The following is a 21,518-nucleotide window of genomic DNA, read 5'->3' on the forward strand; positions in this document are numbered from 1 at the left end:
CTCCCAATGCCTTGACATCGTCTCCCCATGTTCTTCTTTGTCTTTCCCTGTCTCTTTTTCTGTCAATCATACCTTCCAAAACAAGCCTTGCCAAGAACCCAGATGATCCCCTCATAATGTGGTCAGCAAATCTCATTTTTTTATTTTATCATTTCGTTGACTAAAATTCTCTGATGTCCAATTGTTTTTAACACTTTTTTGTTGGTTACTTTTTCAGTCCAGCTTATTTTCAGAATTCTCCTGTAGCTCTACATTTCAAAAGCAAAAGTTTTTCTTTATACTATAGTGAATGAAAAAATTATTTCAAACCACAAAAATCTGATAATAAGACAAAAAACTAGAAAATTATGTAGATTTCGAATGTCCCGGTTATTCAGAAGTTTGAGAAATGAAATCGAAACTTTGGTTGAAAAACTCATGTAGAAAGCCAAAAATTTGCAGGAAATCATCATTACGAAACATACTAAGCCTCGTGATGATAAAGAGGCACGTTCTAGAAAGTTCGACTTTTTCGTTGTTGTGGTTCTCTTTCTGCTCACCATACATGGCGGTTGGCTGGCCGACGAAAACAGGCATTTCGATATGAAGGTCGTAGATACAGCTGTGAGCATGGATTGTAACAGCACTGACAGTACTGTTCATATGGAAGTCGACAATTACGACAAAGAGTGAGTTGTGAATCTGTTAGGACAGTAACGCTAAATTTATCTCTCTTCAACTGTAGTAAACAATGCAAAACGTTATTGCCACTTCAGATTATGAGGTATCTGTTTTGAAAAGATACAATAACGAAACATGTTAATTGTATCACCCAATGCCTCTGTTCTGCTGCTTTGCTTATTTCATGTCTACTTTCCGCACTGTTATTATTCACTTTATTTTAACTGTGTTGCGAAACCCATATTTAATATTTCCTTTTATTTCCTGGATGTGGTTGTGGCCCGCATGGGGGTTGAAATCAATTCCTTGCGCTCTTCTGTTCATTTAGTTTTGATATCCCAACATGCAAATATTAATAAGAAATAACAAAAGATTCTACAAAATAAGAAAAATGGAGGATAAAATAAGCAAAGTTATAAAAAATTGTAAAAAACAAAGGAGATTTGCATGCTGGAATTTCTTAAAATCTTTTGAACAGTGCTTCAAAGTAGATAAAGATTATCATAAAGTAGTAACAAATTAAGTTAATGTTGTATGATATTATGAAACATGAAAATTGTTGAACATTTTGAATTTGAGTATTTGTTTTAGACCTTGTGCTTTAGATATTTTGTATAGAAGGATTCGGGGTGACTTTATTCAAGTCTACAAATATACACATAACAATTATGACACTGGAAACCTGTTTCATATTGAGGAAGAAAGTAGAACTCGTGGCCACAACTTAAGAATTGTCAAAGAGCACTGCAGAAAAGATGTAAAGGAGAGGTTTTTCAGCCTGAAAATTCATTCAAGAATAATTTGGACAATTTATTTGGAGAGAAGAAATACTCTGTTTGTAAATAAGACATAGTTTAGATTAAGACAACAACATTATCTTTTTGAGAAAATACAATGAGTATGGAGTATACAGACTATTTTTCTGACATCCATTATCTATCAGTTGGGTGTTACACTTGTTATTATTTAGAGTTTGGCTTGACATGAGTGGTCTGTCAGTATAATGGTCTGTCCAGAGTGAAGTCAAACTCCAAAGATCTGTGACAGGCTCTTAGCCTTAAGCACAGTTATAGTTATAGTTGTGCAACTCAAGAAAAAGCTTTTGGATAAATGCCCTTTTCCTTAAAAGTAACCTCTGTAAAAGTGACCGTTTTTCAGCAACATTTTGCCCCATTCCACCTGTTGCCTTCCTGCTTTAAGATGCTTTATAACATATTTTCAAAAACTATACAAAGCTACTTCTTGTGCTGTATGAAAACAATGGCATATGCTAGATTTAACAAAAAAATTATCAAGCAGACGCTTTGAAATATTGCTAAATTATGACTCTGCATATTTGGATATTCCATTTTTTTCCTACGAGTCTTGAAAGTGATTGCTCTCTACTATAGTTAACTGGATTTTAACCTAGGAATCAAATTATATAATATAATGAGCAAGAAGATTTTAAGAAGACAACTTTTATTGAAGTCAATTCCATTAAGTAGAAAATAAAGCAGAGCACTGCAAATTTGTACACACGGCCAGCTTTGCACCCTAAAATGTTAAGACCTACATCAAATTTTCAATTCAGTTGAAGTAAAATATGGTTGCTGAAAATAAAAATTCATTCTCCTTAAGGCCACCCTGCTGGTTACAATAAAGTTTAGAGCTAGGATGCAACTGTTGTATAATGAAAGTCTGTTTACAGATGCAATTTTGATATTAATAAAGGTTAGCATAATACAAATTTAGATAAACTAACCCAGTGTACTTTTTAGAAGATGGGGATAGGAGCAGCCCCTTTAAAGATAATAGCAATTTTTTCCAACCGTATTTGTGTGGAAAGTTATGTGTATCATAGTCATTCTCTTTCTGCATTAACTAAAATTCCTCCAAGACTGTAGGATTTCTTTAATTCATAGATATTGTCGTTTGTATAGCTGAAGATAGTAGGATAGTGTTATGATGTGTTATTTGACATCTAGGTTGACGGAATATTCTCAAAATATATGAGTTAATTCTCAGATCATGGAAAAATGATCACCCCTCTTTTGGGACTTTTTTTCTGAGTTACAAACTACAATCAATGATCATAGAATCATAGGTCAATAGAATCATATACCTGTAAACAAAATTGTTAAAGGTGTGAAAGTACCTGAACAGAATGCCATAATATACAACTGAAGTGTCAGACCAAGAAAGGTGTTAATATGTGATGAAATCAATAAAACAAACAATTTTGAAATTCAAAGACTTTCCAGAAGTCATGATTTAATAAGGCAGTCTCTTTTTCACCCTTCCTTTAACATTCTTCTCACCTTGTACTTACCAAAAAAAGAATTACTTTAGCCTGTCAGGTTCATGATGTATGCCTTTGAGAAAATTGACAAAATTTATTTGTTCACATTATGCAAAAAATTGTGTTTACTTGTTTTATCCTCAGAAGAATGTATATTTGATTTGCCGAACAAATGTATAAAACAAGGCTGCTAGATTTATGATTGCTTTTAAGGAAACTTGCTGCTTTGAAAAAGGAAGAGGGAAACAAGCTATATTCATCAAAAGATTATACTGGTGCAATTAAGCTATACTCAGAAGCTATTGGTAATTACAATATTACAGGATTTTGTCACAGTATTCTACACAAGTTTTATGTTTTAAAAGTTCTAATTTTCCAGAACGGTCTAATAGTAATGATGTGTTTATGAGCAAGATGATATTTTTTGTGATTGATCAAGTATATTTGATCCCATTCGATATGCTGCAAATTGATGTCAGATTTGTCTTCTTGCTTTGTAAATCTACCTTCCATTTTTAAATGTATCCACAATTTGAAGACAGCAGTATGCATCCTAAATTATTACATTCAAATCCTGCTACTTTTGGCCTAGTAAGCCAGAGTCGGTGTGATTTAATCTCTACATTATTCTTTGTTTTTCTTTAAGCAAATTTCAACAACAAATATCTTTATACTGATTTTAAGCATTTTCCTTTGATATTCAGTCCACTTGAAACTTTTTTATAAGTTCTAGATTATTTTGCTATGATCTAGTTTTCATAACTATGGGTCATGTGATTCACAGCATCCAGAAAAAACAAAGTCCGATTAGTATGCTTGGAATTGTTTTTATCTTTTTTAGACCTTCAACCAACCAACTTTGCCTACTATGGAAACCGGTGTGCCTGTTATATTATGACTAAGGACTACCAAAGCGCTCTGAATGATGCCAGGAAATCAACTGCTTATAACAGTAACTTCACCAAGGGATACCTCAGAGAAGCAAAATGTCATATGACTTTGGGATCTGCATCTTTTGCCAAAAGATGTCTTCTCAAGGCCTTGGAAATCGACCCTAGCAACCCACAGGCAAAAACAGATGTAAGTTTAACTTTCAAGCGAATGAAGATTTATGTTACGATCAGTCAATTGCATAGTGATCAATGCTTTATTAACAGCAATCTGTTATGGGTTTATGTAGGAGGTTTCTTAGTTGTAACTGTATAAGAGTTTCATGCTTAACGTCATAATCAGGCAACTGTATCCTGATGAAGAATTTGGCAAGGTAACTGAAAACTACCCTTTTCTAAACTTCAAAGGGTGTAGCTTTTGAACTGATAAAATCACGGTTTACCCCTCTGTCATATAGTGCTTCATGCTTTATAGACAAGGCTTTACATATTTTTGTGTGTATAAAATAGGATGGTTTCAACTCAAGGTTTCATTAGTTCAAATCTGGTGCATGACATAAATTACCTGTTCAAATGTCAGTTTGTAAGACAGCTTATTAAAGACAGTGTTTTTAAGAACTTTTTTGAGATTCTTGGGTTGTCTTGGCAGAGGTGTATTGTATCAAAAAGGGGTTGTGCCATAATTTGCTATCTTTAGAGGGCTTATTTAACAGCAGGCTTAACCACAAAACTAAAAGGGTTTACTTAAATTTGAAACATTTTAAGGCTGGATTATATTCTTTGCTTAGTGAGCAATGTAGCGTATGGTAAAAATGGTAATTATATATTTAATGGTAAAAATATTTTTCTAATTTCAGATAAAAACTGCAAATGCAATGATACAGTTTGAGTCCCAAGCCCAAGATGGAGAAAACTCTAAAGATTATAGAAAGGTAACCACAGATAATTTTTTTTTGCTTACCATTAAATTCATTAAATACCTTTAAAAGTCAATCATGTTAGGAAAATGCTCTCAACAGTTTTGCTAGTTGCTGGTTAGTTTAGGACACAAAATGAGAGTAGATTGCTTGCTGCTCTATTTTTAGCTAATTAAGGATCATGTAGCAGCTAATTAAGGTTTCTAGAAAGTTCTAACAATCTTCGAAATAGAACTGCTTATTATGCATCATATAGAGTTCTTAGTTTTTTGCTTTGTAGTTAACAAGTCGCTAGCTTCCTGAATAAAAACAAATCTCACAACAATTTTAAAGAAAATTATTGACACATTTGGCAATGAAAAATCTTGAATGAAAAATTTGTAAAAATTTTTGTTTATATTTTGAAGGTGGAATACTGCATGAGGCGATTGGCTGAATATGTTCCAGACTGCAAAAAATATAAAGCGTCACAAGCTGAGGCAATGGTTCTTTTGGGAAAGATTGAAGAAGCACAGAACCTTGCAAAGTATGTTCTTTACCCTGTTACACAATAAAATCGTTTACCATTTTAACCACCACCAGTGGTATCACCATCATCATAAATGTCCATCATCATCATCACTGCCATCAATGATCACCATTGGTGATCACAATCAATGAGTGATCATCAATGAACTTAATCAGTGATCACTATTAATGACCACAATCAATGATCAGTATCAACAATTACCATGAATTATCACAATCAATAATCACCTTTATCATAATTTTTAATTTCAAAGTCCTGAAATCAAACAACCCTCATCAGATATGTTAAAATTGCAAAATAACTTTCTTTTGGCACTTTGAGTTAAGTGAATCTTCCCAATCAGCCCCTTTTACAAATTTGATGAGGGTATGTTCAATGTACAGTTGTCTGCACAAAAGTTGAAAGGGAGAAAGGTCTTTGGGGCCGTTGCAAATAAACAAAATCACTTGTGAGAGCAATTAATAGTGCTACCAAACAAAAGTCAAGGAATTTGCCCTTTTTAATAATATATGGCAATCTACGAACTTTGCGACAGCAGATTTCGTTAAGTTATAAGCTGGATTTTGGATGTAAATTAGCAGAGCTCTACATTTGATTTCTTCTATTTTTTTAGTATAAATTCATTTTCTGGTATGTTATTTGTTTCATTTTTGCAGTGAAATCTTAAGAAGTGACATCAGCGTAGTTGAGGCATTATACGTCAGAGGACTTTGTCTCTACTATCAAGTAGGTACCATTAATCTGTGTATATGAGGAAAAAGGGGCAGTAGAATATCCTTATTCAACAATGTATCTGCTCCATATGATACTGTAAATGTCTAGTGAATCTAGTATGATGTCACCCCCACTTTTGAATCATCTTTTCGATGAAGTAGGACCTCCTCTCTATAAATCATTTGAAATAAATACTTGGCATATGCTTTAGAATCCAGCTATTAGAGAATTTGTTATTTACAATCTTTCTGCTATTATGAGCTCTGTAGAGACCAATAAAAAGTTCCTGATAGTGTGAGTTTGCTTTACATAGGTAAGATTATTCTAACGAATTCTAGACAAAAGTAGGCCAGTTTGCCTCTTGGACCATCCCTGACCTACCTTGATTTCAATTCAGTTTCCCAGAGTTGTAAAATTTCTTCCATTTTATGAGGGGTCCAGTCAATCTTAGTCTGATTTTCTGTTAGCCATATTTCTGCTTTGGAAATGAAACCCCTAAACTGGGTTTGAACTATGAATGTTCGATTTCACAGATAATGTATTTTCTTGGGTTGTGTATATTACAGTATAAATATAGTTCTATTCTCATATAGTATAGGAATAAAATTGAATGGAATGAATTGAATTTCACAGGATAATAATGAGAAAGCATACAGGGTTTTCCAGCAAATATTCAAGATGGATCCAGATTATAGAAAGGCCAAAGAAGTATACAGAGTAAGTAAAATCTTTCTTGTCATATCCTTTCTCTTTAATAAGTTATTCTGATAATACCCCTTGTTTTCTATTCTTCAATGCTGATCAAAGTTTTTGAAAGACATTTTTTGAATTTAACTAAGCGAGTTTAATAACAGCAAACGTCTATTATCGACATATTATCTTTAGGGTTTTAGGTATGGTTCTTAGACAGAAGAAGAATATACTCTTGTTGTCAATCTATTAAACGTGATCTACAAACAGGTTTTTTCACAGACCTCTTACTTAGAGTTCTTTGAAGAATAAGCAGTAGAATTTTCTGCATTTCTAGTTTCCCGACGACAAGTCATCTGTTTAAAGGCATTAATGACATTGTTACCCTCTAAAGGAAGCATTTTTTATGTTTATGCAAGGATTTGTTGTGTTTATAAATTTCAAATTGATAAACTTCCAAAGGCTTCTCTTTGGTGTTTATTGTTTTTCGATGACATTTTATTCGGTAATGTTGTAAGGACACTAACTGAAATTTTTCATTTACATTTACTGAGTATCTTAATTTTATTCTAAATTTCGTGAATGGTATCCGCATCAATAATACTTGCTTGTATCTCCAGCTAAGATTTGTAAAATTTCTATTTTCCGACTTTTCTCACCTAGAAAATTAAACTGTTAGAAAAAACAAAGGAAAGTGGCAACAATGCGTACAGAAATGGAAGGTTTCAGGAAGCCTATGATTTGTACACGCAAGCATTAGCAGTTGACCCATGCAACAAAGTGACAAATGCTAAACTTCATAGCAATCGAGCAAATGTTTGTGAAAAGGTAAGCTTTTTAATTTTGCATTTGGTCTGCCGACAGGTTTTGAGTATCAAATATACTGGTAAGAAATGGGGGTGGCAGGAAGGATTTTAGGGAAAGAACAAGGTCCTAAGGGCTGTTTTTTAAAAAATTCTGCACGCTTTGGTTGTTGCTCACAGACAAACGACCCATGAAATGTATTTAAAAAGCCTCCTTTTGAACACAAAAAATAGATTGGGTTTTTACCACTGATCTAAAAAAAGACTTGATCGAACAACCTATGTTCTCCTATATCTGCACGAGGAAGCAATCGAATCTCTCCATCTTGAGATCTCTTGCGCTAAAGCTTTGGGCTGGCATTTGTTAAGATGGTGCACACACCGTACTACGCTTTAAATTGTGCACTTATCATTAAATTTTTAAATATTCTAAGAGACAATAGGCCTAGGAAAATAAGTGAACAGAGGATTCTCCGTTACATAAGCTTAATACAACGGCAATATTTTCTAAGTCTTTTACGAATGCTGCAAGTTTTTGTTTCGACGGTTACTTTGAATTTTGCTATGAAAAAGCAAGTTGAACTAAAACCACTGTGAATGCACTCTAGTCTCATGCAACACGTGCAAGATGGATGCTGCAAAGTAAAATCAACGCTGGGCTGAAGAAGCTCGATCCAGTCTTTTTTGAGATCAGTGATTTTTACGCGGCTGTTAAAACGTGCCTCTTGAAGTACCGCAGATACAAAGACTATACCTCATGCAGTTCAATTAAAATTCATGTCTCTTAAATAAGCCAGCCAAAACAGTTTTTAAAAAGTCTGGTAGTAGTACAATATTAAAACAATGCTTGTTTAACTTTCAAAGTGCAAACTGTTTTGATAACACAATTTGTTTTGTATTGAGGCATAAAAATATTCAAATTAGCAAGTTTGATTTGATTTCTTTCATAAAACAACATTAGGTAACATTTTTATCTTCAACAGGTTTCGCTTGATTTACACACTTTATTTTATAAACCATGGACAATATTTAATAGACTATTTTACTCAAATATTAATGGTTGCAGGTGGATATATGTGCTATTTTTTTCATGGCCAAACTATGGTAATTGTTTGGCTTTTTCTATTAGCAAAAATTTTTGTTTGTTGTAGTTTATTCCTATGTTTTCTCTTTTGTAGAGAATCAACATTGAGTTAACCTTTTTATCGCGTTGTATTTTTGCAGTTAAACCGGATTGAAGATGCTATAGAAGACTGCAATCAAGCTATTGAATATGACCCAAAGTTCGTCAAGCCGATGTTACGGAGAGCCAAATGGTAAGCCGAGCTCAACATGCTTACAGATACATATAACGTTTGTGGAAATCATGTCCTTCTTTTTAATCGTTAATTTGGTAATGTTGAATATTTACAAGACATGGTTTTAGTCCACGATTAATCATATAGCCAACGGAAAAGGAAAAACTGAAAAACGACCTTTTTCACAAGATTTTGTTGTCATACCTGCAATGAATGGTGTGTTCCTCAAACTGAATAAAAACAGTGTGATAACAAGCTATTTGTATGGAGATTTTTCAGTTGATTTCTTAACCCCTCCCCCACCCTTCTTTAAGCCTTTTCTTAAATAGGCCCCTATGAAAATCGTTTCAAATCAATAAGCTCCTTGGGGAGGGAACTGTTTGAAGGATTTATCCACAGGATTAAAGAAAGATTCTAACATTAGTGCATTTTTATTTGAAGAAAGTTGATTATTTAAGGTATTTTTTGCAGAGTGATTTGTTTTTTAATTAAACAGTTCGTTTGTGCATTGTTTTTACAGTCAAAGATACAATATAGACTTTAAAAATGTACGTTGCGTGTGGTACTTCATCCAGAATAACGATACTATAGTTAGCAAATAAATTTAGTACCAGAATGAACATATATTAGTTTGGTTGTTAGAAACACTCAAATTATCTTACTATTTAACAATCAAACTATTATATTTTCATTCTGGTACTAAATTAATTTGCTAACTATATTATCGGTAATATAGCCTTTATAAGGTATAGCCTTTATTCATTTAGAAAGTAATGTGATCAAGATTTCTTTTTCTGATCAAGGGAATTGTTCTATATTTGGTTCTTTTATTGAGCTGTTATTTTATAGTTATATGCAAACAGAAAAATACGAAGAAGCTGTTCGAGATTATGAAAAACTTGTCAGATTGGATAAAAACCCAGGTATGTTGCACAATGTTTGCCAGCATCTCTTCATTTTCTTGTTTAACGTTAAATGTGAATTTATAGCTGAAATTTTTCCATATAGACTTTTTTATTTTGTCTTTCTAAAATGAATTGCCACAATTTTTTTGGGATATATATGTATGTATGTATGTATGTATGTATGTATGTATGTATGTATGTATGTATGTATGTATATATGATCAACTTCCTATAGATGCCGTGTGTATTATTTCTATTTGGTATTGCCGTGTTCACATTTCATGAAGCCAAAAATGCACTCTTTTTTTCTAAAGAGAAACATCTTTGCACTTTATATGTTCACATTCCATGAAGCCAGGAAAGCACTCTTATTTTCTAATGAGAAACATCTTTGCAATTTATATGTTATTTTGATGGGAGAATCGAAAAGGGAAAATCTGAAAGGTAGAGCATAAGACATGTGAACTTAGATCCTAGTGCACTGCCCAGATAGTGAATAATACCCTATTTTTACTAGTTATCTCTCTACTACCAAATAATGACATATTCTTTAGAATTTACACCTATCAACTTTGTCTGTTCAAATTACCTTTATATCGCCGATTTTCAAAGAAATACAGCAGTAATTTTTTTTATAGTTATATCTCTTGCGATCTGTACTTTTAGAGTATCGACAGCTCCTAAGAGAAGCAAAATTAGAATTGAAAAAAAGCAAACGAAAGGATTACTACAAGATATTAGGTGTTTCAAAAACCGCAAGTGACGATGAGATGAAGAAGGCCTACCGTAAAGAAGCATTAAAACATCATCCAGGTAATATATTATTTTGAATTGTTGCTTCAAAAACTCATTCGTGTGTTTTCGCCAACAGTTTTCCTCTTTCAAAATTTGCAACTTGCCTTTAAATGTTTGAGAAAGTGCTCTGTGTAGCCTCGTGTTACCTTTTCGTGTTAGAATTTATTCCTAAGCTCTCTTTTTGTTGCCAAATTTTCAGTTTTGGAGGATTTGCAGAAAATGTATATGGCTTGGAAGTTTTCAAATTATCGATCTAAGTCTGGAGTAGTTCTAAGGATTGTTGAAATACAATAAAGAACCTATGGCGAGGTTACAAAAAACATTATAACGATAGAAAAAAGATAGAAAATTCGTGTAGTTTGGAAGATCTTTTGAAACCATACGTTTTGTGGGAATCAGAAGCCAATGAAGAATAAACTAGGTTGTAATATTTAAAGTTATCTGGAGAACAGCACTTGGCAAAAACAGTTAAACTTTACAGCAACTGTAAGAAGTTTATATTAAAAGGTGTGCGCCTTCGTAGAAACATTAAGATAAACTTGGAATAAAAACGTGGAATAAATATGGATTGCAATTTGTTTTTATAGATCGACATTCACACGATTCGGAAGAAAAACAAAAAGATGAAGAAAAACTGTTCAAAGATGTAAGTTGAAAATGTAGTCTGAAAAAACCTATGTACGCCTTAGTTTGCAGTTTGTTTTTGTCAAGAATCGGAGAAGCCTCTGTGTGCCTTGGCACAGTGTTGGCGATGGGGCTTTTTTAAGACAGTGCTCTTCAAACTGATTGACAATTTGCTTCTTTGTAGTTTTGCGGTACCCCTGTTATTGATTTTATTGCTTTTGCCCTGGTTTAATTTCGACGGCTGTGAGATGGAAGATGAAGGCCACTGCATAGCACGAGAAGAGTATAAACAGGGAAAAGAATTTACTGCATCACCGTAGATAATTTTACTAAAATTCCATTTCTGGGAAACTTTTATTAAAAAGGTACAAGGAAAATTAATAGGAGGGTAAATAGAGGAATAACTTTCATCCGGAGGTAGGCTGAAACGCCTTCTGAACTCTGTTTGAAACGCTGACATTTTATTTTTAGGTTAACGAAGCATACAGCGTATTATCAGACAGACAAAAACGAATGCGATATGACAATGGCCAAGATTTAGAAGACGTTGGTTTTGACATGGGTGAGTTCACTTTAGGATTTCTTTTCTTTAGCAGATAAATTATGATATGAACTTGAGGTTTCAAAATTTGTACGTAGAAAGATAGAGGGAGTTATGTTTAACGACGTGTCAAGTATTGCCAGTTGTTCACATCGAAACGTCGTTAATATAATTTGCTCTTCCTTTCTACGAACAATTTTATTTTAAATTTACAGTTGTATTGTTACCTGATTGTATGAATTGCAATTAAATAAATTTATAGATAAGTTATAGGTCCTTTATTTGTTTGCATAAAACCATTCCGTAAAAATATGACTTAAAGTGGATATATGGCTGATTGCAATGTCAGTAAGATAACGATATTTGTAATGATTTTTATTATTTATTATGATTTTTTACACTATGCATACTTCTTCGTTATAATTACATTTTGCAACACCTGCGAGTCCGATGACAGGTATTGGGTTAATCTAAACGCCATTAGATTTAACGTTGCACCAAAAAATTCATAAATTTAGCATTTTCATTTTGCTAAATATGGAACCTTTTCTCCTTACTTCCAAAAACACATATGATCTTGTTTGAGATGTCGTTATTAAAGGGTTATTTTCCCTTCTCAGAATTTGATCCAAATCAGATCTTCCAAGCTTTCTTCGGCGGTGCTGCCGGACATGGAGGACATAGCAACAGTGGATTTTCGTTTCCATCAGGCGGAGGTAACTTATAATATTTACTTTTCATTGCATTTTTAACGCTCTAATTGTCACTATAAAAACTATTACATTCAAAGTCTTCAGGACTAGAATTACTGATTTGCTCGTCTTTTTCTTTTTCTCTTCAGCTCTCTTCTCCTTCCTTTTTCTTCTTCATCTTCTTTTACCCCGTCATCTTTTTTTTTTCTTGTTTCCTTAGTGGATTGGCCCTTTAAGTTGTCTTCTTCTGTTCGCTCTTCTATTTAGCCAGGTTCTCATCGATCCGTTTCATTTCCGTGTTTCTGTCGTTCGTGGTATCTTTGTACCTTAACTTTGGATTTCGTCTTTCTCTATTGTACAATAGGCTTCTCACATTTTTCGATGTCTTTTCATGTTTTTGTTTACTGAACTGCCTTCTTTTCTCCTATCGCCATATATCTAAGTACTAGGCAAGATTTCCACGAATTTAGGTACAATTTTAAATTTGAATCCTTTGTGCCCAACGAATGATGCTTTTAAGGACACAGAGCACTATTTCCTGTTTTGTCTTACTTACGACATAAGGAGACGTGTACCTTCTCAGCATTGTAAACAAGATATTGTTGTTTAATGGTGTGATTAATCTTTTGATTAAAGATCTGTCACATAATCATTCTATGTGGTCATCACCAGAGTTACATCATTTACCTCATGAATCAAATGCAAAATTCTGCTTTAACTCCAGAATATATCCAGGGCTCTAAACGTTTGTAATAAATTGGTGTCAAAAGACTGCGAAACTCTTTTTCTCTCTCTCTCTCCTCTCTCTCTCTCTCTCTCTCTCTCTCTCTCTCTCTCTCTCTCTCTCTCTCTCTCTCTCTCACTCTCTCTCTCTCTCTCTCTCTCTCTCCCTTTTGAAATATTTTGCTCTTATTTTAGCTTTTATGTTGATTGTAAATTGCCTCATGGTCGCTATGTATTTCCATGCTCCCTGTGCTCCCTATTGTAAACTTATGCTTGTCTTGTAAGATTTTATGATAATACATAAAGAAATGTTTCGACCCTATTCAACAGCACCGCACGTATAGTTTTTCTGTATCTAAAGCCTCAGCAAAACGACTGGACATTTTCACTGAACATGCACTGGACAAATGTCCAGCGTAAATGTTGCGTCGTTTTGTTTTTATCGCAAGCTGTTCATGTTAATTTTGTTAATCTTGTCAATCTTTATATACCACTATCCACCTAAGTTCTGGTTTGAGTTTCCCATGCTTGACAATTTCCGTTTTGGTATCTTATCGTGTGCTTCATTCTTTTTTAGGCTTCCCTGGCGGATTCTCTTTTTCATTTGGTTAACACATCAGAATGAGACTCTTTCGCATCAAAACGTGATATTGCAAATTGAATTTTTATTCTTTATCCATGTTTTTTATATCTCTCATCTACAATCGTGTATACTCTGCAATTGACTGATTTGTGATGAAATTTTGTTCTGTTTCTGGGGCGCAAAAAAATAACTGAGTTACGTAGTGCTATGTGTTACACGAAGCACAGTATTTGAAGAACTAGAAAATACACACGCTTGCAGTTATTGCGAAAAAATTTGACGAGACCTGATAGTCGATATTCACACGTCTAAATTAAAAGTCAAAAGTCTTGTTTTGTTGGTGTTACGTTCAGCGATCACTCTAAGTCGTAAATAGACCATAAAGAAGTAAAAAATTGTATAACGTTGGTTTAATATCGAGAAAATAAAATTGTCAATACTACTGTCCTACGCTTGTATTGTCTGATTTCCCTTGTAGCTTCTTGTATAAGAAAATGTATAAAAAATTTGCGATACAAGAATGTGATCTATTTTTCTGCTTTTCCTATAAATAAACTTATCTGAAATCCAAAACTATTTTAGTAAGCAGTACTGAATTTCTTTATTGATCCTGTGTAATACATATTAGTGTTAATTATCAACATATTGATATGTTATTAATGGGAAGTATTTTTATGTTACCTTCATTTTGCAAAGCTTACCAAAAACTGTAGAGGTTGCATGTTCTCTAATTGTAAGCTATGGATGCTCTGTCACGATTATTCCATTCCGATTATTCCTCGTCCCTTGGTTATAGCCTCGTGACCTTGGCTTCGAGAGTCATAGCCCTTGGAAGAACTCGCAACGAAGACTTGTACACTCCCCACAAGATCCGGAGAGTAGCAATTTTTTTTGCAAATTTGTTGTTAGAAAAGAAGTGTTTACAAGCTTCAGTTTTCATTGATATCCACGATTTTTCTCTTGATGCTTTCTTGTATCTACCTCTAGCCGTCGAATGTTGAACAATTGGTTCGTCAGAAAAATGTATCTTGCCGATATGAAAGTCAACTTTGTGAGGGTTGTTTGTCAATATTTCAAGATTTTTTCAAGAAATAATGTTTTATCACAATGAGTGAAAAAGGTGTCATTAAATTGCTTAAATTATGGATGCACAAAGACTGCTGCTTTCGACCTATGCAAAAACTTGAAAAACAATCATAAAATTTTATCTCAACCAAAAAAAGATCAATAGCTCTTGAGACACTAATGACCGAACGTTCCGTCTCAACCGATTTGCGTGAGGTTTCTTATTTTAACAAAAATGATGATAGGCGAAAAACTCTGAAGTTTTTGACCATTTTAAGGTCAAATGGTCAAAAGGTTAATTTTCGAAGGGTTTCTAAAAAATTATTATCACTAAATGAAGGAGTGGTTACCGCCAGCTCGATCGTCGAACTCTCCGGATACTCTCCTGAGGCCAACTTGTCCGCATGATTTACTTTTGATTTACTTCAAAATACGCCATTACTTTTTATGAAGTCTGGGGCGAGTGTAAACCAATGAGTTGCCAGTATTACCCAATTAGTTCCCAGACCTTCATCCATAGCAATTGTAATTGCGAAGTCGAAGGAGGAAAGTTTTCATGTTGTGTTGTAAAAAGTTTACTGCAACGAAAACAAAAGGAAAATCAAATGAAATCTTGAAAATTCGCACTCACAACATTCATTGATGTGAAGGATAGAATGAAGATGCATCTCCTTGCAGTTGTTATATACTTTCTCGCAGTTATACATGGGCTTTATTCCGGAAAATGTCCCCCTATCAAAGTGAGGAAGGACACGATTATTCGATCGAGAGAATCAATTCGCAATGGAGCCAAACTTTTATATAGAACTGATGTCGAATCATCTCGTGAATGCTATGAGCTTTGCTGCAACAGAAAGTCTTGTAGTGTGGCAGTTATGCATTACAAAAAAGAAGTAGATGACAGTGGATATCCGCTCACGATAAAGACATGCTTCGTGTTCTCTTGTGGTACTCCAAATCGCTGCAGCTTCATGAATCATACTGGATATGCCGTTATTGAGATGCAGCGTGATGCCAAGAACTCAAAGCCACAAACAGAGCCAGAGAATCCTATCCCTACAGAAGAAAGTAAGAAGTCATATTTGGTCAATTTTTCAGCGTACAAATTTAGGCCTACTTGTTTGCTGAAGTCAGTTTTAAACTGTTTTATTTTGACTTTTGTTTTAATTAAAGCGAAGTTGAAGATCATTAAAAATTTCAACATTGAGCGTATCAATTTTCTACAAAAATGTATGCCATTTGTTTTGTAAGACAAATTGGAATTTGACCTGAGCAAATTCCTAGGTTAGAGCTCAAGGATGATCACAGGAGAAATAATGGTGATCTTGTTTGTGTGACGTTTAATTTTTCATCAACAGCCATCAAAAACTGTTAACATTTAACCCAATCAATGCTTGCTTGCTTGCTCTGTGGAGCAAACTCAAACTGACCAAGTATTGCAGCTGTGGACATTATTTTGTTTTTCCATATGTGCTAGTTAGCCTTTATTGTCATTCACTTTTGAAAACAATAGAAATATTCACAATTCTCACTATTTGCAGCTGTAACAACTCTCCTATCAAGATTCCCTTGGTAATTCCCTGTCATGAAAAATCAAATTAAGGACCACAAAGGTTTAGGTTGATGGCATCATAATTAAGAAACTCTTGAATAAAGTTGAGAAGTGAAACTTCCTGAGGCATTAAGAAGTGGAGTTCTTAACTACAACCTTGTCTTTTTATGAAAAATGACTATACATTGACCTGGTCTGTGTATCTGCCATACCCTGCATATGTATAGTATTCAATGCCCAGTTTACTTTATAGCAGGGTTGTCCAACCTTTTTTCAAGGAGGGTAACTTTCAGATTTAGGTAATAACTGGAGGGCCACAAGTTTATATATATATATATTTTGATGCAAGATGCCTGTCTGTTAGGTAGCTGCAAGCTGTAAGGCTCCATTTACACTGAAGCAATTGCCTACCATTCGGCATTGTGCCATTCCAAAAAGTGGAACACTCATGGGTATGGCTCACATGGGACAACTTTAAATTGTTCTGTTTAGTGATGCAAAAAGTTGAGCTGTAGGCAAATGCTATGTTCTGTTCCTGTATAAAGAGGTGAACTAGTTTGAAAAATGGAACATTGCTAATTTGGGTAAAAGGCTTGCGATGTTCATGTTTAAATACGGACATGGACACTGGTAAACTCTTTTTTGATATTCTAACACAGACAGTTGAACGGAACGAGCATGTTCCCGAATCCTAAAGAAAGTAAATCAAGGCATACTGACCTTTGTGGCATAATCCGAACTGTAAACATTTGATTTACTTATGAATTGTTGACTAAAACCTTCCTTTTAAGAATTCTAATTTATCAAGATGTAACTGGCTGTCCATCTTATCTTATCTGCTGGTGTTATGATGCCCAGCATAGCAATTATGTATTTCTTCTGTCCTATGATTTATACCCAAATTGCTTCATAATCAAACACAAAACAGAATCATGATGCTAGGCTATTAAAAAAGTTGGTTGTCTACAATATTTTGAAATTGCTTTCACAAAGTTCATCAATTTTAGAAGTATGGGTTGTACCCATAACAAATTTTTAGAACAAGTCCAGCGTGTTCATGTTTGGGCACAGAATAGGTGTACTGGGACTAGCTAAGTGTGTGTTAGTGCACATGCTTTCATTTGATCTTCTAAAGAATATGAATAAATTTTCTCTTACAACTTTAATAAATTCATTTTAATACATTGTGATTCTATCAACGTTTGCGTTTGGACAAGCCTGCTTCACAGCATTATGTCAATGACAATATTCTATAATTGATAATTGGATGTGCAACTTCATACTCCAGCATGCAGCACAATTTGGTCTTATGTCTGCATTTGTTATTCCCTGCAGCCTGGGACAGGCTGGTGTGTCATATTCAGTATATTTTCATTATAAAAATGTTTATTTTTATGATTCAATATTGTAACTTTTTATCAGTAATTCTCAGCAGATTTTTAAAATATCCAGCTGGTAATGTAGTGATAGAGTTTATATATTTATGTGACTATGAATTTTTACAAGTTTATATAGAGTTTTTATAAATGAATATGTGTTACAAATCTAACAACAATAAGCAAAGATTCCTTTATAATATCAAGATAAGGTCAATATTTCAAATAATATTGCAAAGATTATGAGCAGTCATGTCATACATTCACAATGAAATTAAAACTATATACTTTCAATTTTGAATTTTAAATATCTGTAGATACATGTATATTTCAATACTATTTCAAAACAAATTTTATAGATTTCAAATAACATTTTTGAAAAACTTATAACAAATATTATGATAACATTCATTATTTCAAACATTTTCAAGTAAACATTTTGATTTTTAAAATCACTTTATGACACAGCAATCAAAACACTTTGTCCATTTAGATGCAACCTGTTGTTAATAGTCATGTAGTTTTTACATAAATTTTCATAATGTTATCTTCTATATTTGCCTTTGTTTGTATAATCTAATTTATAGTTTATGATAGATACCTGATTGCTAGCTTTTAACTTTTATAACTATTAAGTTTAATACTGCCAGTCAACAGATCTGTGCAATGTCTTAACACAAACCTTGGTAATAAGGTTTTATGTCAAATGTATTGTTAAAGTTTAGGATTGGTATGGTAGCATCTCTTGTGTGCCTGTTTGTATAACCAATCCTTTGTTTTGAAGAACAAACAGGACTTTCACAAGTTACAACTCCAATTTCCACTTATCATGTAATAATTAGGCATTTAAGATGAGGTAACAGACCAGTAAATAGTTATCTTCATTACATCAGCGTCAATTGTATTATGAATTACTAAATGGAAATCTTTTACATTCTTCTTTTAGAATGCCCACCTGGTTCTCCTGTTGCCATGTGTTCAAATGATCCTTGCGAAAAGGCTACTTGCCCTGGTGTTACAGATGCACACTGTAGGCCAAGCTTTTGTGGTGGTTGTAGTTTTGTCTTCTATAACTCGCAAGGCCAGAAGCTCCAATGTAAAAGTGAGAACTTTTAATTTTTTATTGTGAACAATTATATGTAATCAATAGTTACAAGAGAATGACAACAAGGCTGTATTATTCTCACTTATCAAACTCTTGATATATTTTTGCTTTGAATGTGTAGCTTTTAAAGAAATTTTTTTTTGTTTGTGTTAACAATATGCATTTGAAATCAAGCAACATAAAGCGAATATGTACCACTTGCAGCCATAATTTTTGGATACTAGTATGTATGCCAAAAGAATACCAATTGGGGAACATGCTGCCATAATTTTTTTGATATGTTTTAGAAAGGTATAATGCTTTCTACTGCCTTTTTTTGTTCTATTACCACATCTCTTAAAAATATACCTTGTTCTTGTAGCCAAACCAAAGGTTACAGAAGAGCCCAAAAAGTCAAAGCACAAAAATGAGGGGGATAGTATAAAAAAGCCACAAGATTCAAAGAAAATATCAAGTAAAGGTGAAACAGGAAAAGAGGATCCAGGTAAAGAGACAGAAGACAAAGAAGTAGACGGAAATTTCAAAGAAGAAACAGTCGTGGTTGAGCCAGAGGATACAGGTGGAAAACCGACAGAGGAGCCTTTATATCCTGGTGCAAAAGACCCTCATGCTGTAAAAGAATGGAGAACATGGTTTAATCCCAAAGACCCAAATAAGGTAGCCAATACAGTAAAACCAGCAACTAATACAAAGCAATCCATTCTTATTGGTAAGTGAGGTATCATTGCTTACCTAATGGTATTAAGTGTCTCCATGAATTTTTTTTTCTATTTATCAAATTTAGCTATTTTAATTTCTTTGTTTTGTGCCTCAGTGGCTAGTGACCACTCAGATATCACCAAATTTTTTTGCTTGAGATCAGAAAGATTGAGTCACCAAAATCCTTTCAGAGGATTGTCTCTCAAGCACCTTTTAACAATATTACTGAATTGTTTTAGTTTTTATCTCCCAAGCTGAAAAGTGTTTCTTCAGTCATCCTATTCCTAACTTAGGATCTCTCTGACTAGGGTAATCAATTAAAGAAAAACCACATCAAACAGTAGCAATGTTAAGACTTGTATATTGTATGCATATTTTGTTACAAGTGGTATGAGCTGTTTTTCTAAAGATTTTTTAGAGCAACCTGAAATCCATAAAGCATTGTCTTTATCATCCATCATCGTTAAAAGTTAAGAAACCAAACAAAGTTGACAAAAAAATCAAAGATTACAACTGGAAAAGATTGTGTAGCTTTAACAGCCATTTCAATGAAAACTTCTTGTTTTTCTAGGACTATCTGACAAGTTTAAGACAGGAAATGCCAAGAAGGGTATCAAAAAAGTGATTGTCAAGGATTCTTCATTCTCATTGGCCCTGACAATAGCTCTCATAATTTGCATTGTCATTTTAATGTCAGTCATAATCAAGCTGAAGTGTCTTGGACCAAAGAAGAAAAAGAAGTTTGCTGTTGACGATGGGGATTATCTTATCAATGGCATGTATTTGTAATGAAAACGATTGGCTACTAGAAGGGTAATTAATTGCATCACCATTTATCAGTGATATGTAACCAATTTTTGAGCTTTTTGATTTCGATCTGGAAGTCTATTTTGTTTAACTGTAGACTGTAATTTACCGGAACTATCATCTTGAACTCATGTATTTGGTAGAATTAAAATTGCTTTGCTTATGGTGTAAGTTTAGTATCAGTTGGTAAACATCTTACAAACTTCATTGTAGAAGAAAAGTTTATTGCACTCCTGTTTAGTGGCTGTTAATTTGCATACATTGACCTTATGCACAGCTGACAAGAATTTCCACCCTCCCTTTTCATTAAAGTTAACCTCCACCATTGATTGTACAGTTATATAGCAAATTTAAGACAGACCATCATTAAGCACATATAAGGTAGACACAGCAGCTCAAATAAGAATCCAGTTTTAATTTACGCTCCCATACACTGTTTTAAATCCAGCATTAGTCCCAACACCCTACACAAAAGAAAAAAATTGTCATCTGGAATTGCTCTGCTCCTGGATTAAGTCATAACACCTTGATTTGTATTTTTGTTAATTCCAGGCTGGATTGTTTTCTTAAGACCATAAGAATTAATTTATGAACAACAAAATTCATTCACTCTATCAGCAAAAATAATGTAGCTGTAAGTGGAGTTGGGTTATTTCGAAGTGGTAATTGTTGAAGATTTCTGAACAATCAATTTGATTGTATTTATTAGGTGGTGGGATATCGTCATTTAATAATATTAAGTGAGTCAGAAAAATTTTATTTTTTTCTTATCTCTTCGACTTGTTGTTTGGAACCATTCCGATTATTTGTGATTGATGGCAATAGGTTTTACTAAATCCATCTCGCACCCCTAATAATAATGGGAGGTGATGGCCAAATCTAGTTTTTCCAGTGTACATAGTCTTCCTATATTGAGAAGCTATGCTAGGCACTATTGTGGGCAGTGCACAATTTCTAAAGTTGTTGGTGACTGGATACTCCTGACTGACAAAAAGATAAGTTATTTGGCTTTTCTTAAAGGGTCAGGCGCACTTCTCCAGCCAATACAAATTGCTGTGTCCAAAGATCTTTTTGTTTTCAGAGAGATTATGGACAGGTTGATTAAATGTTACTTGCTTAAGAAATGGCATTTAAATGACAAGAATCCTTTCAAGTAAATGGCAAAGTTTCAGACCTTTTTTGTTATAGAAAGCCTTGGAGTAAATTGTCACATGCAAGGGCGTGCCTGCTAATGAGCTAAGGGTTTCATACCTGAGAGCAAAGATGCGG

General features: G+C 33.7%; 2 protein-coding genes across 2 annotated transcripts; both read left to right on the top strand.

Annotated features, from left to right (window-relative positions):
* Window positions 1–509: 509 nt before the first annotated feature.
* LOC135681459 (dnaJ homolog subfamily C member 7) lies at window positions 510–14,602 on the top strand. The gene is made up of 15 exons (XM_065195948.2): window positions 510–668; window positions 3,155–3,246; window positions 3,783–4,021; window positions 4,689–4,763; window positions 5,156–5,274; window positions 5,934–6,003; window positions 6,625–6,708; window positions 7,345–7,509; window positions 8,709–8,800; window positions 9,632–9,705; window positions 10,354–10,500; window positions 11,070–11,128; window positions 11,578–11,668; window positions 12,268–12,363; window positions 13,640–14,602. Exons 1-15 carry the CDS (start codon window positions 583–585, stop codon window positions 13,672–13,674), a joined length of 1,524 nt encoding a protein of 507 aa, XP_065052020.2. The 5' UTR covers window positions 510–582; the 3' UTR covers window positions 13,675–14,602.
* Window positions 14,603–15,225: 623 nt separating this feature from the next.
* Window positions 15,226–21,004, top strand: LOC135681321 (uncharacterized). Its single transcript, XM_065195728.2, has 4 exons — window positions 15,226–15,778; window positions 18,585–18,740; window positions 19,105–19,452; window positions 20,014–21,004. Exons 1-4 carry the CDS (start codon window positions 15,367–15,369, stop codon window positions 20,229–20,231), a joined length of 1,134 nt encoding a protein of 377 aa, XP_065051800.2. The 5' UTR covers window positions 15,226–15,366; the 3' UTR covers window positions 20,232–21,004.
* The last annotated feature ends 514 nt before the right edge of the window (window positions 21,005–21,518 follow it).

This window comes from Rhopilema esculentum, chromosome 12 (genome assembly GCF_057945365.1).
Source record: "Rhopilema esculentum isolate cy_ngs chromosome 12, ASM5794536v1, whole genome shotgun sequence".
NCBI classification, from domain to species: Eukaryota; Metazoa; Cnidaria; class Scyphozoa; order Rhizostomeae; family Rhizostomatidae; genus Rhopilema; species Rhopilema esculentum.

Coding starts and splice junctions, on each gene's coding strand:
- LOC135681321 (XM_065195728.2), top strand. CDS start 15,367: ATGAAGATGCATCTCCTTGCAGTTGTTATATACTTTCTCGCAGTTATA. Junction 15,779..18,584: donor TCCTATCCCTACAGAAGAAA/GTAAGAAGTCAT, acceptor TTCTTCTTTTAG/AATGCCCACCTGGTTCTCCT. Junction 19,453..20,013: donor AAAGCAATCCATTCTTATTG/GTAAGTGAGGTA, acceptor TTGTTTTTCTAG/GACTATCTGACAAGTTTAAG.
- LOC135681459 (XM_065195948.2), top strand. CDS start 583: ATGAAGGTCGTAGATACAGCTGTGAGCATGGATTGTAACAGCACTGAC. Junction 6,004..6,624: donor GACTTTGTCTCTACTATCAA/GTAGGTACCATT, acceptor TGAATTTCACAG/GATAATAATGAGAAAGCATA. Junction 10,501..11,069: donor AGCATTAAAACATCATCCAG/GTAATATATTAT, acceptor TTGTTTTTATAG/ATCGACATTCACACGATTCG.